The sequence below is a fragment of the Condylura cristata genome, unplaced genomic scaffold (assembly GCF_000260355.1).
Source record: "Condylura cristata isolate star-nosed mole 26May11 unplaced genomic scaffold, ConCri1.0 scaffold00029, whole genome shotgun sequence".
Lineage (NCBI taxonomy): Eukaryota > Metazoa > Chordata > Mammalia > Eulipotyphla > Talpidae > Condylura > Condylura cristata.
This window is the reverse complement of record NW_004567130.1, coordinates 24826725-24842689: the sequence shown is the minus strand read 5'-3', so window position 1 is coordinate 24842689 and position 15965 is coordinate 24826725. Positions and strand designations below refer to the sequence as shown.

Sequence of the window (15965 nt, the reverse complement as noted above, 5' to 3'; positions counted from 1 at the left end):
AACAAATTTCCAATCTCATTAGCAGGTGATGTGAAGATTCTGAAGTAGCAACTACATGATTTCTCTGTAACCAAAACTAGGGTCAAAACCATGTTTCCATCATTATATTTAATTTACTAGTAGAACATATTTGTCAACTGGCAATTAAATTTAACTTGCAATTTCTGTATTACTGAAAAAAAAAAAGCACTTTAAAATTGGGACACTCCTTTCACACCACACTATATAGTGGTTCAGTCATTCTAAATTTTATTAAAGTTCAATGACTAAAATTTCTTTCACTTCCAAAAAGTAAGACTCCAGATCAGCTAGGAAGACACTGATCACACTTGTTGATTAAAATTCATAATAAAAGTTATAATAAAATTTATTTTAATGCCTCAGTTTAAAAAATTCTTCCTAGCTGACATGTTAACTGCACAAATGGGTCTTACTTAAGTACAGTGTTTAGAGTTATTTGATGAAACTAGAAATGTAGAAGGTACTCAGGGAGCATTCCAGAGAGCTACAAAATGAACTGATTTTATTTTCCAGTTTTCAAATGCCAGTATTAAATCCTAAAGATTTTCTTTTTGAAAAAGGTTATTAATGCTATAGTGAGAGGGTAGGAATATTTGTTTTATTTATAAATTAAATACCTACTTATGCAATATAAACATAAATCTGAATCCACACTTTATTCCACTTCAGATTTTTAGAGTTTACTTATTCTTGAATTGCATGCCATAGTTGTGTCAGCAATAAACATTATTTTTAAGAGTTTAATGAAATCACTTTGTTTCTTTCTTACACAACAGGTCAACTGAATCATGTAAAAGTCTCAAACATGGTTGATTATGAAGATGCAGTCAGTAGGACAGTGACCAAAGTAATAAAAGTGAAGCAGAAAAGTAAAGCTCTTTTCTATATTGTCAAATCCCAAGGTTTTAATAAGCCATGTTTGTTCTAAACAGTGATTCATGGGAAAATAGTCTCTTTAACAACATGATTATTATTTATCCAGAAAATTATTAAAGAATAATAAAATATATATATATTTGATAGAGTTCTTATTTTCATCCCCATTCAAATGTATAATTTCTCGGTTATTTTACTTGGAATTCCTTTTTTGAATCCAGAGCTTTTGACAAAGCAATGGGTAAAAGAAAAAGTTAATCCTGCAATACTTATATTTGAAATGAAAAAGATGAAGATGTTTATCTACCATCAACATGATTTCTTCCTCAGTGATTTGCTCTATAATGAGACTTTGGCCAATGATCTGACCCTATATATACAACAGTGGTCCAAAAACTCATATTGCTTAGTGACATCATAATCATCTTTGTGTTTATTAACTCTGGCAAAACTCTCATATATTGTGTTTACTGAATCTCTTGCTAAGATTAAATCAAGTACAGAGAAAATGGTCCTATGTTCTTTTATCTACCATGGATCCTTAGCATACAAAATCCACTGGCATTATTACCAGTAAGAGCCAACATAGAATGATCGAGAAACAAAATTAAATGTGATTAAGAACTACGAAAGTGTGAAATCCGTGATGGTTACTGGCCACCAGTACACGTCATCCATCATAGACATAGCCTTGTAGAACAAAAGACATGATGGAAGTTAAAGTATGTGCCTCACTGAAAACAATGGTACTAACATTTTGCCTGTATCACACTCAAGGAAATTTTTTATGACCTGGATTGTTTTGCTCTATGACAAAATATCCTAGTGGATGCCTTCTTAGAACATAAACCCATGTTAAATGGTGCATTACTGTATGTCCTTGACTAACATTTGATTACTTGTATAAAAAGATTACCTTGAGGCCCTCCCTGGTGGTGCAGCGGGTTAAAGCACAGCACTGAGAAGCTAAAGCCGCTTCCGCATGAGTTCGATCCCCACCTGCCCTGGAGGTGACCCACAGGGCGCGGCAGACCTCTCCTGACCCGCCCGCTGCTCCCCTCAGCAGTGGACTTCATGATCTGCCTGTTCTGCTCCCCGCTCTGTCTCTGGTGAAGACTCTCACCACCCCTGTAACTCTGGCCTGTACAGGTATAAATAAATAAATCTAAAAAAAAAAATTACCTTGAAATTAACCAACCTCTTAAAAGAAGACAAAATTTAGAGACCTAATGGCCAACCTATGACTTAAGAATGCAGGACACACTCCGAAAGCAAAAGCACTGTGAGCAGCAACAATCATAAGATTTATTTACAATAATAGGGAGAACAGAGAGAGAAAGAGAACTGAGAGAGAGAGGGAGAACTGAGAGAGAGATGGGGGGTTCATAGGTTGGCACATAGACAGGTGCCATCTGTCCCAGCCCAGATCACATCCACAGGGCAGAAACTGAGTCCAACTCTAAGCTGCATGTGATACACTGATGGTTTCTCTATAGAAAAACACCCCTCCTCACCAGTGATTTAACTGATAAGGTGCTAGTAGATCAGCTTCCAAGTTTCCAAAAGCTTTTTACCTGCCAAAACCCTCAGCTCCCCCTCTTTATCCCATCAGCATGCACTCAAGGGGTGGAGTCTGGGAAGCTTCAGTTCTATCACCGAGTTGGCTATAAGCATCTTCCACTGGATTGGGGACTTGTCACCGCTCCGCTTACACATTTCCCACTTAGAGTTTTTGTCACCATTTCTGTGGTGATGAAAGGTAGATGCTGGCATGTGGCCTCAGAAGGCAGTTTCACTGGGCTTGCATTGTACTCAAAGGAAATAACACTCGGTCACAAGACATTGTCCATGTGTTGGGCCAGTGTATGTGTGGCCAGACCTCCATTTCTGGAAAATAGTGCAGTCCATCCGTCCAAGCCAAAAAAGGAAAAAAAGCTCTCAAAAATGATCATTTTCTTACTTCCTGCACCCCAGCTCTATCAAGTAGAACAGCCAAAAGCATTTAACTAAATCTAACTCCAATCAGTTTGATCTGTTTTTGCGTAAACTCGAGAGCACAACCAAGAAGGATTTCTATTGACTTTGTTAGAACTTTCTGTAAAGGATCTTAAACTGAGCTTTCAAAATTTGGCCTGTCCAGACCTCTGAAGCCGTGCCATATGATGGTCTCATCAAACCCCACCAGCAGTTTTTGAACCTTAGAGTCCCTCCCTCCTTTTGAGGTGCCCAAGGTTTTTCCCCCCTGGAGTCTCCGGGCCTCCCAGCTGCAGCAAGCTTTCATGTTCTCTTGGAAGATTGCTAGACCCTCATAGGTAAATGAATAGGTTTATTTCTTACCTGCTTCACCCTCAAACACCTCTATCCAATGTTTAAAGACTTAAGCAGTTCACCTCAGATTGCCTCTTCTGTGGAGCATTTACCCAAACACAAATGGCATGGGAAAAAGAAAAAAAAACTGTTAGTAAAATTCCAAGATAAACATACTGCAAGCTACGTCATTTAATTTCAATTTAATTTTCTTTAGGCAAAATAAATTCCCCACCTATTGGCAGTCTTGTTGACTAACAGCTCTTCATCCACCAAACCCCTGATGTCAAAGACTGCTTAGATTTTTGCCCTCTTTCCCCACTTCCCTTTTCTCTTTGTATTTTATGTCTTTTCCCTGTGAAGTTTTATTCTTGGTCACAGCCTCAACTCCTTAAATGTATGTCCCCAATGAAACCTTGTATCACCAAATCAGTTTTTGCATTTCATTGGAAATAGTATCTCTGGCTCTCAGAGGGTCAAAACTACAAAAGTCAGTTTAGGCATTGGTAGGAATCTATGGGTCTATATAAAAACTAACAAGACAAACCAAAACAGTAGTTGATTGTTCAGTGAATACAGAGGGCATTGGGACCAGCTGCTTGCTGTTTAGGTTTAAAGGTTAGTTGGGGGCCCAGCTGAGGGTGGCGCATGAGGCCACCTGCCTTGCCTCCTCCATATATTGATAACTAGGTTGCGGTAGGAGAGTCAATAACCCTTGACAGGGCAATGGAAACTACAGCATACACCTGGATCAACAGTCTGGGAGGAGGGGAGGAACAACTGAAGTGAACTGTGTTCCTAGGGCTGAGTAGTGTAACTCATGAGTGTCATGGCTGTCACACAGAGTCTGTCTACGCTTGTTGACTCAGGGAAATACTCTCCAGTTGGGGATGTTGGAGACACGGCCTGGACTAGACAAGGGGTTACATAGATTTGGCTTCCAGTAAAGAGGGTGAAGAGCCTTAAGAGCAAGAATATAGAGAAATAATCACTGATGGGACTTAGGCTTCCAATATGGGGTGGCTGGAGTCCAAACCAGGATGAGCCAAGTTGAATCAGCTGTGACTCTTTATCAATAAGGCTATTGTCTGTAGCCCAAGGCAGCTCCCAGCCGGGGCTCAAACTGAGAAAACTAAATGCTTTTGCTAACCAGAATTTAAGTACCTGTAGCTTAACAATGAGAACAAATACTCCAGATTAAGACTCTACTGGACCAAAAGAACAACACCTGGCTCATGGTTCTTTCTGAAGTACACGCTGTATACACTGAAACAGCTATAGAAGGGCTGTAGAGGTGCTATAGCTGCACAAAGGCAGGGCCCAGAAGAGTGTAGGTCACTGTGGGTTCTCCCTGTGTGCACAACTGAGGACCACTCCGTTTCAGGAAACAACAGTGGGTGTATTTCACAAAAGGCGAAACAGTGTCTAAGGCCACCTGTGGCCTGCTCTCTCACCCCCGTATTGTCACGGTGTCTAAAAGTTCCATACAAAACTCCCTCATTCAAGACACCACTGGCCTGTCCGGAGCTCTGGCGAGCTGCAGGCCAGGGCCTAACTCACCACAGCTGGGGGTGTTCACAGCAACGTTCCGACGGTCAGGATGCGCAGCACCCGCCAATAAGCAGCGGAAACAGGAGGCCGTGCCGGATGATCAGGGGCGGCACCGCTCTCAGCAGTGAGGCCAGCAGAGTGCTGGTGACCCTTCAACGGTGCTGGCGGTCAGTCACCACCAGCCATGAGGAGGCAGAATTAGAAACACTGGTAACAGCTCTTTGTGAGTCGTTGGCCCACACCAACAACCAGCAGTTCTTTGACACACCTGGCCCAGGGCCCCTGGTGATCCTTTCAGGAAGTGTCAGAGGCAGCTGAGAGGTCGGTTCGGCCTGCCTGGCCACTGAGAAGATCTTTGGCTCTTCTGTGAAGCTTCTCAGCTTCTGTTCTTTCTCAGAGGGTGAATGCTGGATGATGCTTTCTTCTTTGGAGGCCACGGACAGAGAGCGTTCTGTCAAGCATCCCAAGCTAGACCCTGCCCTCCTGCCCTGCGTTATATCTTTTCTCAGCCCTCCTCCCCCATCTACAAGTCTGATTGGACTGCTTTCATTCCTATGACCAACGGGACCATTTAGCACCAATGAACTCATAGCTCACACCTGATCAGCCCATTCTATGATCCAGAAACCAAGTATAAAAGGGAAATCCTGATGCTTGTACAAAATTGGCCTGTCTTGACCTCAGGGCAGACTCATGGGTTGGTGAGCTTTAAGGAGCCACAGCCAGAGCTGGCCTTGGTGGGGGGAGGGGGACGAAGGGCCTCTGCACCCAGGAGCCCTTCCATGGGGCTGGATATGACTGTGTGAAAGAGGGAGCCCTGCTGCAGCACACCAGGGTGGGCGTCACTGTGAACCTACCATGTTGGCCCAGGACCTCTACCACTGGGGTCTGCCCGGTGGGGCCCCTGAACCTGGGGCTGCGCCTTCTGGGACTGTGTGGTAGGGGGACCACCGCCTTCCGCCATCACTGCTGGTCTCCACTGCAAACTAAGCCCTGGCAAGGCACTGGTGGCAGGTGGTAAAATGCCTGTCACCTGTAATCTCGTGCAGTGCCCACAGCAGCCTGTGGGCAGGGTGGAAAACTACCAATGCTTTTTGAACTACTCCTGCCTCTTAGCCAGCACTGAGAGAGAGCCAGTCCTGCCCCACGGCTTGTGCTGCAGGCCCCAGTCTCAGCATCCCTGCAAATACAGCAGCCTGCACATAAGTGGCCTGCACACAGCTCCGGAAGTCATTTAGATGGAGGGATTGGTCTAGAAGGGGCGTGGGATTTCCCCAAACCCCCTTGTTTTGGGGGCTATTGTGTGGTACCCAAAGTTCTCACTGGTCAGCTAGGAGTATAATCAGGCAGGAGGCCTCTCACCAAGGACAAAAGTCCTGATATGAGGAACATACTGGGAAACCAGTATCTGCTGAAAAAAGCAGGCTGATTTTATGGGCAGATGAGCAAAACCAGTGGTATTGTCTAACTAGAAAGGATTAACGGAATTTAGGCAAGAGTAGAGAATGGAGAATATATGCTCTGAACAGCAGGAACAATGGGCCCCCCTTCCCCCCAGGCAGTAGCCCCTGGTCACTCCACCCCAGCTCACATTCCCAGTAACCATCCTCCAGGCAAGCGCATCTCTACCTGCTGGCCCAGCTTGTACTTGATTCCAGTAAAGGTACGTGTTTGCCTTTGAGCGGGCTGCTCCTCTAGGCTTCTCATTGCTCCAATGAGACTTGGGTAATCTTTCCCTCATCCCACACTACTCCCAATGCTGCCCCTCTGTGAGGCAGCACAGGGGTCACTGAGGATACCCCACAGTGGTACCTGCAGCACAGATGCTTGAAAACTTGGTGCTCACATCAGAGCCCTAGGCTCAGTTCTTTTCTACCTATACTTCTTGATAGTACTAATTCTTCAGCCACCATGCAAAGGCTATAGTCTGAGAGGGTGGCTGTATTACAAGCTGTAAAAGCTAAAAATGAAGAGAAAGAATTATACACTACAAATACTGAGCAAATAGCCACTACAAAAAGCCTCAATGCGGCAAAACTGTTCAAGGTAATAGTTACAACAATTGCTGCTGAATTAAGAAAAACAATGGATCATGTGAAACAGGAAGACATAAAGATTGTAAATATCAGATTGTTGCGATTAGAGTTAATGGATCAAAAATAACTATAAACGAATTAAACAATACAGTTGAGGGCCTCTACAGCACATACAAATAATGGAGTGAAGGTTTCAGCGACCAGTAGACTCTTATTTTTATTCTGAAATAACGAATGGAGTATCATTTAGACTTCGCTGTTCTAGGTGCAGGTCAGGTCACTGCAGCCACTTCTAACTTTTTTTTCTTCAGTTTGGTGTGAACGGGAAGAAGGAAGAAGCCAAGTTTATTTGTGGGACTAAGTTCTTCTTAAGATTTTTCTTCCGTTGTGCCTTTGAAATAAAGAACATGTTGGTCAGTAACTGTCAGTATGTGATAAGCACCATTTTCTAGAGTCAAGATACACCACTAAGTTTTGTAGAGATTATAATCTTCCTAGAGAGAAAGTATATTTACTTAACTACTTTCCTCTCTACACCAAAAAGTGTGTTTAAAACAGGAAATGGAACTCCAACAGACTATGATAGAAAAGCAGAAGCCTTAGAACTATTTCTTGGCAAGTATCCATTCTGGAACTCCATAGGCAAAGCATTAGTTAAACAAAACAAAGAAACTTGCTAGTTTGTTGTAAGCCACAGTGATAATGTATATTGTATTGTTATTTTATCAGGGATAATACGGATGTATAGGTGAGTCAGATCTTGTGGTAATCCCACAAATGAGAAATGCATGTTAATTGTCAGTTATTTTTATTTTTGGGAAACACAGATATAGAAAGTTAAACTCACTTTTCTTAAGAATTCAAAAAGCTCTAATTTTATCAGTAATAGTCATTCAATACTTATGGTACACTTTTGATTTGATATGATGGTCTTTTATGTGCAGAAGAAGAAAAATGTCAGAGATGTTGAGAGCTAAAAAATAGAGAAATGAAAGTGATGACAGCCATTGTCAAAATCAGGCTTGAACACTCATAGGTCAAAGGACATCTCCTCTTTCTGAGACATGGTGGCTAGTTTCCTAGATGGATGTGCTGATTGATCAACTAGGCAACTTCCCAAGGGGCACTATTCCCATCCCTCTTTCTCTGCCCCTTCCTCCTACTTCTCCTTCTTACTTACTCATTATTTCAGGGAGAACCCGGGAACTTTCAGGGAAGTAGAAGGAACATTTATTGAGTATCTATGAAGCACTGGAAGCATTTGTGGCATGTTTTCTCATTTAGTTCTCATGATACTTTGAGGATATTTTTCAGAGGAAAGATAAGTAGCGTAGAGTAAACCTAGGTGAGTCACACTCTATGTCTTTGTCAGGGCCTTTTCTGGCTGTCAACCTGTCTTCTTGGAGCAGCTATTTGCATGGAAATGTAGGGTTTGTGAAAATTCCTTCATTAAGAAAGTATTAAATATTACTATCGGGCCCTCCCTGGTGGCACAGTGAGTTAGCACTATGAAGCACTATGAAGCTTGCCACAGTCACTGCTGCACAAGTTCGATCCCTGGCCCGGTAGCTGATCCACATAGTGCAGCAGATCTCTCCAGTCTCCCACTGCTCCCCTCATTTCAGTAGATCTGCCTGTTCTGCTCCCCGCTCTGTCTCTGGTGAATCCTCTCACCACCCAGCATCTTGTCTTTAACACCTGAGATACCAGGGAAGCCCCAATTTTTCACAATTTCTGATAAAATTAGTCATAGTACAATTAACTTCTAATTATCTGACTGCAGTTTATTCAGTAGGTAGATAAACAATGACTAATTTTTAATCCCATATTGCCTTCCTCTTGGTGCTAAAGACATACTTGATCAATATTCTTCTTGTCATTGGTTTTTACCTAGACAATGTAAAGTATATTTAATATCAGATGAGACAAAACAAATAGAATGAAAACCTGGGGCATATGTTTTAGATTATTATTTATATGTTTCATCCACTACTTAAACACAAATGACATTTTTAGATGACATTCTTGTATTGTCAAAAACTCTTGCTTCAATGATTGAGGGAATTTATAATTACTAAGAATCATTCATATTCCCATTAAGTGCACACACTAAATAATTACAATTTCCGTATTACTTAATTAAAACAGCTTTTTGTTGTGTTGTAGTTCTGTTTGTCACCTGTTATTTAATTAGACACAGACAATAAGAGCTATCTCCTTTCTATTTTAGTCTAATTCCATGCAAAGGAGACATAAAAATTACTCTACTAGATCTTTCTGTTAATGTTTAATTAATTTCAATGACGAACTGAATGGCCACAGTTAAGTTAGGCCCCCACACATTTTTCAGAACTAGTAGAAGAATGATGTTTACACTATCTGATATAACAGAATGAGCATGAAATTTGGAGTCACAATAGACCTCAGCTGATCACTTAATTCTTATTTGATCTTTGGGAAGTCACTTATTTATGCTTTATGCTTAATTCCCCCCCCCCAACTGTATGATAGTTGTAGTATTTATTGGTAATTATTGTGAAAATCAAGGGACTCATAAAAACAATATGAAAACAGTCAATCACTGTGTCAGTTATGTCTATTACTGTGTAGGACAATTCACCTTGACTTTCATGGTGATTTGGAAACTTTGTTGATATTGTCGCTCCACCCCCTATGTGCAGTAAGATGAAAAGCAAGATGGACCTCAGGAGCTGGTTTGGAGGGCCTCGTGGGGAGCACAGCTGCTCCTGCACCCTAACTAAAGGTCGGTCCACCTCCGTTTGGGGAAGGCTGTCCTCTTCAGTCAAGTGCACAGCCTTTGGAGGGCTGAACATTCAGTGGTGTGGGAGGAAGAGACACCTGCCTACAGCCAGATCACCTCTGGCTCCTGGGGGCCAATGGGATGACAGATGCCACAGCCAGGTGACCATATCTGCACACCATAAATCTGATTAGAGAGAATAATTAAAGATGTACAAAAACTTATACAACAAAACCAAAGCATAGGCCCAATCAAAACATAGGCAGAGGAGTTCAAAGACACTTTTCCAAAAGAAGAAATGCAAATAGCCAACAGGAATATGAAAATATATAGTTAACAATAACAACAGGAGACTACAAATCAAAACCGCAATGAGATATCACCTCGCACCTCTAAGATAGCCTTTATTGTAAAAAACAAAACCCAGAAATAAGTGCTTGCGAGGATGTGGTGAAAAAGGAATCCCATTAGACTGTTAGTAGGAATGAAAACTGGTCTAGCCATTTTGGAAAGCTGTGTAGAAGAGCCTCAACATTCTAAAAATGATCTACCTTATGATCCCCCCTCCAAAGGACACAAGAACACTAAACCACAGGAAATCTGCACTTCTTTGTTTAATGCAACACTACTTATCATAGCTAAGGAACGAAACAAACTAAATGTCCCCAAACAGTTAAATGGATAAGAAGATGTGGTACAGACCCACAATGGAATACTACTCAGCAATCCAAAAAGAAACTCCTGCCACTTATGGCAACGTGGATGCAGCTAGAGGAGATTAATTATGCTCAGTGAAATAAGCCAGATGGAAAAAATATCAGATGAGTTCATTTACAAGGGCTAGAGAGAAACTAAACAAAGTTGGTCAGGTAAAAGAACAAAACTGGCAAGCTGGCAATAGGTCTGAGGCATCTCGAAGGTGAGGGTATGTGAAAGGGGTGAGAATGGGAGAAAAGAACACAAGGAACTGTGGGGGTGGCTCACAGGTGCTGCAGCGGCGGGAGACTGGGGACTACCCCTGACGGGAGACATCAAGTCCAAATGTTAACAATGATGTAAGAAAATAAATACAAAGTAAATTTTAAAAATTAAAAAAATAAAGATGACCATACCACCTCAGACATGTGTCATATACCTAGTTTCAAAGACTAATCCGAATTCTTAAATTAACCCTGGAAAGTTTCATTTCTTTCATCTCAGAGATCCTATTTAGCTTTCTTCTCAGTCCAACAAATTCATGATTTCCATCTCTTTGAACTCAACACATGCATCCTGGAATATTCATTAAAAGATTCAGCACTGACATAGTATTAAGGACAGAAAGTTTGTGGAACCAAAAAAAAAAATACAAATCCAAACAAAAATGGAATATACTCTATAATTCTGAGAACTTAATTTACCTTTTCATGTTGAACATGACCTCCCTTCTTCTTTGTTTGAATGCCATCGGTAGAGTCCTTTTGTGTTTCTGAACCAATTAGTGGAAGGTACCTCAGACTAGGGGGGCTTGGTACCTAAAGTCATAACCAAAGCTAGTAAGACAAACTTCAGACAATCACTTCAATTGTATGAATTCAGGGATGGGGGCAGAAAGTGAGAAAGATAACTGCTTTAGAACACCCCACCCTTTCTGGCTGTACATTATTAATTCTCCATTTTTCACCCTTAGTGTGACCTGTATGTTAAGCGTTTAATACCTATCACAATGAAAATGTTCATGGGCAGAGAGCACCATGTTAAGAAATAATAAGATTAACTTGAAATATTTGGCTCCTGGTTTATTAATTAGTTATTAGGAGAGGTTGTCTGGAGTGAAGGTTTAAAGAATGGGTATGAATTTGGTTCACGTACAGGCTAAATCATGAAGAGTTTGTATACCAGGGTAAAAAAAATCACTTGATTTTCTTAATAGATAATAAAGAATCAGAGTAAAGTTCAAAATAGTTTTCTGTAGGGTTGTTCGATGTGTAATGGAAGGGTCAAGTTATCAAGGTCACAGACCAGCAGAACTGGTTCTTTTTTGAGAATGGACACAACATGTTTATGGGAAGATCAATTTGCTTGGTTAATTTGATTTTCCCTAACTTTCCCCGAGAGCCCAGTATCAGAAACGATGTGACAGATTCCCTGCTGTTTTATCATCCCTCTCATCCTAGCTGTCCCCAGCTCACCCTATATATAGGCAGAGAACCAAAGACAATTCCCGCTTCTCTGTTTTCAGTCATGAAACCTTCCAAGGCATGTCTTCGAATCTAGAAAGCAGAGGGAATGTTTAATGATTCAAGGACATACTCTGTCAATGGCAAAATATATGGGTTCACATTGTGCCACTGGTAATTTTTAGCTATATAATTTTAGGCAAGTTATTTTCTTGCTGATACTTTAGGAGGATCAAATGGATATTTATATGGTAAGGAGATACTCCAATGTAAGTATCACTGTTTCAAGAGCCCTGAAACCTTTTAAAGTTTCCCCCCAATTTTTTTTAATGTATGAGGTAAGATAGTTTAAAAAATATTTATCTTCAAGTTGAAGAGAATGTTAAAAGTGAATAACAGTCTTGATCGCCAGATTGTGCTACTTTAATCCTAATCAATAGACATGAGTATCTGTGACACGCCATGCATACATCTTTGTTGAGAAAAAATTACAATTTAGGAAGTAAAGGAAATAATATCAGTCATTCTGATTCAGCACAGAACATGATAAGTGGACATGTTATGAGAAATAAAGCCGGGAGAGATAAGGGCTGTGGAGAAAGTGGAATGTTTGTTGTTTCCCTATGATGCATCGACTACATTTCTCATTTATTCTCTTTGGGACTTTCAGAGGAAAGAGACAAAGAAACATTACATTAGATTAAACTTGAGTCGATTCTACATTCTCTCCAGAAAAGAACACAGTTCTGATAACACTTTAATTTTTGCCCAGTGAGGTCCAGATTTGAGTTTTAATCTATAGAACTAAGTAATATAATTAATTTGAATTATTACAGCTACCATGTTAGTAGCAATAGAAAACGAAAATATTGGACATATCTAAACAAGAACAAAGTAGGGTTTTGTTTATTTGGTTAGTTTGGTTTGTTTTTAAAACTACCTTGGGAGAAGAAAGAGACTTGAAAAACTTAAAATCATGCTCCACTTGAAAGGGCTTGGCAGGTGTACGTTTGAAAAGCAAAGACATTGAACTCATTTTATGCCATCTGCATAGAAAGATACAGGAATAACTGGTAAGCACATAAGCACAACTTTGATTCTCTGCCTACCAAATGCATACTGAAGGACCCACTATGTCACTCTTCCTCTGAGCCTCAAGACTCTCTGAATCCCATGACATCAGTCCTAATGATCCTCTGCACTTAATTATTAATCTACTTAACTTAGGTTCCCAGGTTTCCTTCAAGAAAACCACAGAGATTTTTTTCTAAGTCTAAACATTTCTGTAATTAAATTCATTAATAGTCACTAGGAAAAAGGAACTATAGAAGGATAAATAAACTTCTGGTACAAAAGAAATGCTTAATTTTTACCTGTTTCTACTATAGTAAAAACTCACATGAACATATAATTTAAACTCATAGCTAAGTTTTAATAATATTTTAAAAGATAACAAGTCATACATCCTAAATGGACCTTTAAGAAGGCCCAGTTAGTTACAGACAAAATTATTTGCTTATATGAACACATATATAATACTTTATTTACGTGATCACAAATATATCATACTTTTTCAGAATTCTGAATATTCACATTGCCTTTGCTTATAATATTCTCCATTAGTTATTCTTCATTCATCACAAGTATCTGTTGAGTGCCAATTGTGTACTAAGCACTGAGCTAAAAACTGGGATATAAAGATTTTCTTGATGACCTTAGTCATATTTTGATGAATGTTACATTTACACAGATATCTCCAGTTTTTTCTTACTAGCCAGCCAAGGCAAGTCTTGAAAGATCAATGGATTTTGAAAGATGCCTGAAACCATCTGATTGTCTACAGATTGATTCTGTTATGATGCAAATTTTACGTGACTTCTCTTAATTTCAGTTTCTTTGAACTAGATGATGGCACGAGGTCTTCCCAGATTTGACCAACACTTATTATTTGATTCAAGGATTTTATCTTAGACAACCTTCTTTTATTCTTCCCACATGAAGCTCATCTAGTCAGTACCCCACTTCTGGTGGCCCATAACAAAATCCCTTTGTGTTTTAGCCCCTGCAGACTGTTCTTGGCTTATCTCTTGCTAAGTATCCTCCTGACTTGTTCCCTGGACTCCAAGCCTTAAAAGACCAACAGTTTTACATAGTGCTTTTTTTTTTTTTTTTTAATTAATCTTGTGGGCCCTCCCTGATGGCGCAGCGGGTTAAAGCACAACACTGAGAATCTAAAGCTGCTTCGCATGAGTTCAATTCTTGCCTGCCCTGGAGGTGACCACGTGGTGTGGCAGACCTCTCCTGACCCGCCCGCTGCTCCCCTCAGCAGTGTGCTTCGTGGATCTGCCTGTTCTGTTCCCCACTCTGTCTCTGGTGAAGCCTCTCACCACCCCTGAGCCTCTGGCCTGTACTCCAGTTCTGTATGCACAAATAAATAAATCTTTAAAAAAAAAATTAATCTTGTGAGTTAGATGTTCCTATCAGTGCTCTTATATGAAATCGTAGCTTTTGATTTACATATTTCTTCTCTCCACTGGTTGCAACGTTACTGAAAACTGAACTGTTCAAATCTTTGCATTTTTCCATGTCCAATCCACTGTCACAACAGTTTATCTTTACCCACTAACTTACAGGAAGCCCAATGTCTTACCTTTTCCTGTCAAATATCAGAGGATATTCATATTTTTGCTTCTTCTCTGTGAACTTGTTTTCTTCCTTTATTTCTATAGAATATTCTTTAACATCGCAAGGCAAAATTAAATCACTTGTCTGGGACAGGTCAAACATTCTTCGCTGCCCAAAATATCCACAGTAGTGACCATTGGCTGCATGCCAGACTCTGCAGAAAGACAAACGTGTGGTGGTATGGCGGGGGGGAATAACTGCAACTCAGTGGAAGTTACTCGCTTCATCATGTCATTGATACAGATTTTAATTGAGGAATTTTAAACTTAAGCCTGGGATTCTTCCTACTAAATATGTTGGCTGTCATAACATAAACATTTTTATCAGTTAAAATCTTAATCTGTAACAATTTTGGAAGATGTCAGTTTGAACATATCTATATACATATATATATGATACTTGTAAATTAAAGTCAGAAATCAGGCAATAGATTTTTCCCCATGTAAAACTACCCTTTCAGCTAACTAGAACTCATGTAGTCTGATAGTATGTTAGTTAAACTAAGCTTTAATATATTAGAGGATACATCAGCTGCCAACTCACTGGGTCCACATCAACAGAACTTGCGGGAGGAAATAACCCACTGCTGCTTTTACTGTTACTGACATCTTCTCAGCCATTAGCTACAAGTCCTATTATTGTGGAAACATCCCATTAATTTTCTCAACAGAGGTCTGAAATAGGATGGCAAAATAAGTGTTTCTTTATCCTATGCATTATTTGACCAATAATCCATTCCACGGGGTCTCTGTTAATATCCCAAGTGCTTTAAAGTAATACAGACTGGCATGAACAGGGTTTGTGGTATGTTTTGTGGAAAGAAAAAAATAGTATTTGGAAGAGCTTCCTTTTGCATCTCGATTGCAACACTAGTGTCATGAATGATGGTATCAGCATGTGCTTATTACAGTGACCTAGAAACAAGCTTAATGAACTAGAATAGATTCCACAAAGTGGGAGTGGTATTCCAGAACAAAGAGGTCGGTGCGGGGAGGAGGCAGCGTAGAAGTATCCAGTCAGGACCCCTCACGTCTGACAGTGTCCTAATAAATTAACGTCACATGTCACAGCCTTGCCAGAATCTTCACCAAAGTGAAATGGGCCCCCGCAGAGGGTGACTCTAAGACAACTGTAAATTCACTCTGTTTTAGGTGAGCGCTGAAGGAACTCTTGGTTTCCTTGTTTTGTGGCATTTCCTGACCCACATGGAATGCTCCCTGCCCAGTGGGCCACCCCTGGCCTGATCTCCTGGTCTCAGACATGGGACTTTAGTCTCTTCTGACCTGTGCCTCAGAGTTAGTCCTTTATTATTGCTCCTGATTATTAATCCATAATCTTTTTGACAGACAAGATTTCGAGAGTTGGAATTGCCCCCTCCCTTAGAAAGTGGCAGCCAGTGCTAAGAAAATGACAAGGGTTGGCCATGGAGAGAACTGTGTCGTGAGACAACTATTAATAGAGGAAGGTGGACACACTAGTTCTAGGGAGATTGTCCTGGAAGAAATCATAAAAGTAAGTTTTTCAAGTCAAAGGTAACAGATTTGATGCGAGAATATTCATTAGGACAGA

General features: G+C 40.4%; 1 protein-coding gene across 1 annotated transcript in view; it reads right to left on the bottom strand.

Annotated features, from left to right (window-relative positions):
- Window positions 1-7098: 7098 nt before the first annotated feature.
- The window catches only part of WDR64 (WD repeat domain 64), a 56054-nt gene continuing 47187 nt past the window's right edge, over window positions 7099-15965 (bottom strand). Inside the window, exons 24-28 of the mRNA XM_004690778.1 lie at window positions 14362-14550; window positions 12652-12757; window positions 11724-11804; window positions 10953-11066; window positions 7099-7182 (exon numbers count right to left, since the gene is read on the bottom strand). Coding sequence (XP_004690835.1) covers window positions 7099-7182; window positions 10953-11066; window positions 11724-11804; window positions 12652-12757; window positions 14362-14550 — 574 coding nt within the window. The remainder of the gene's footprint in view (window positions 7183-10952; window positions 11067-11723; window positions 11805-12651; window positions 12758-14361; window positions 14551-15965) is intronic.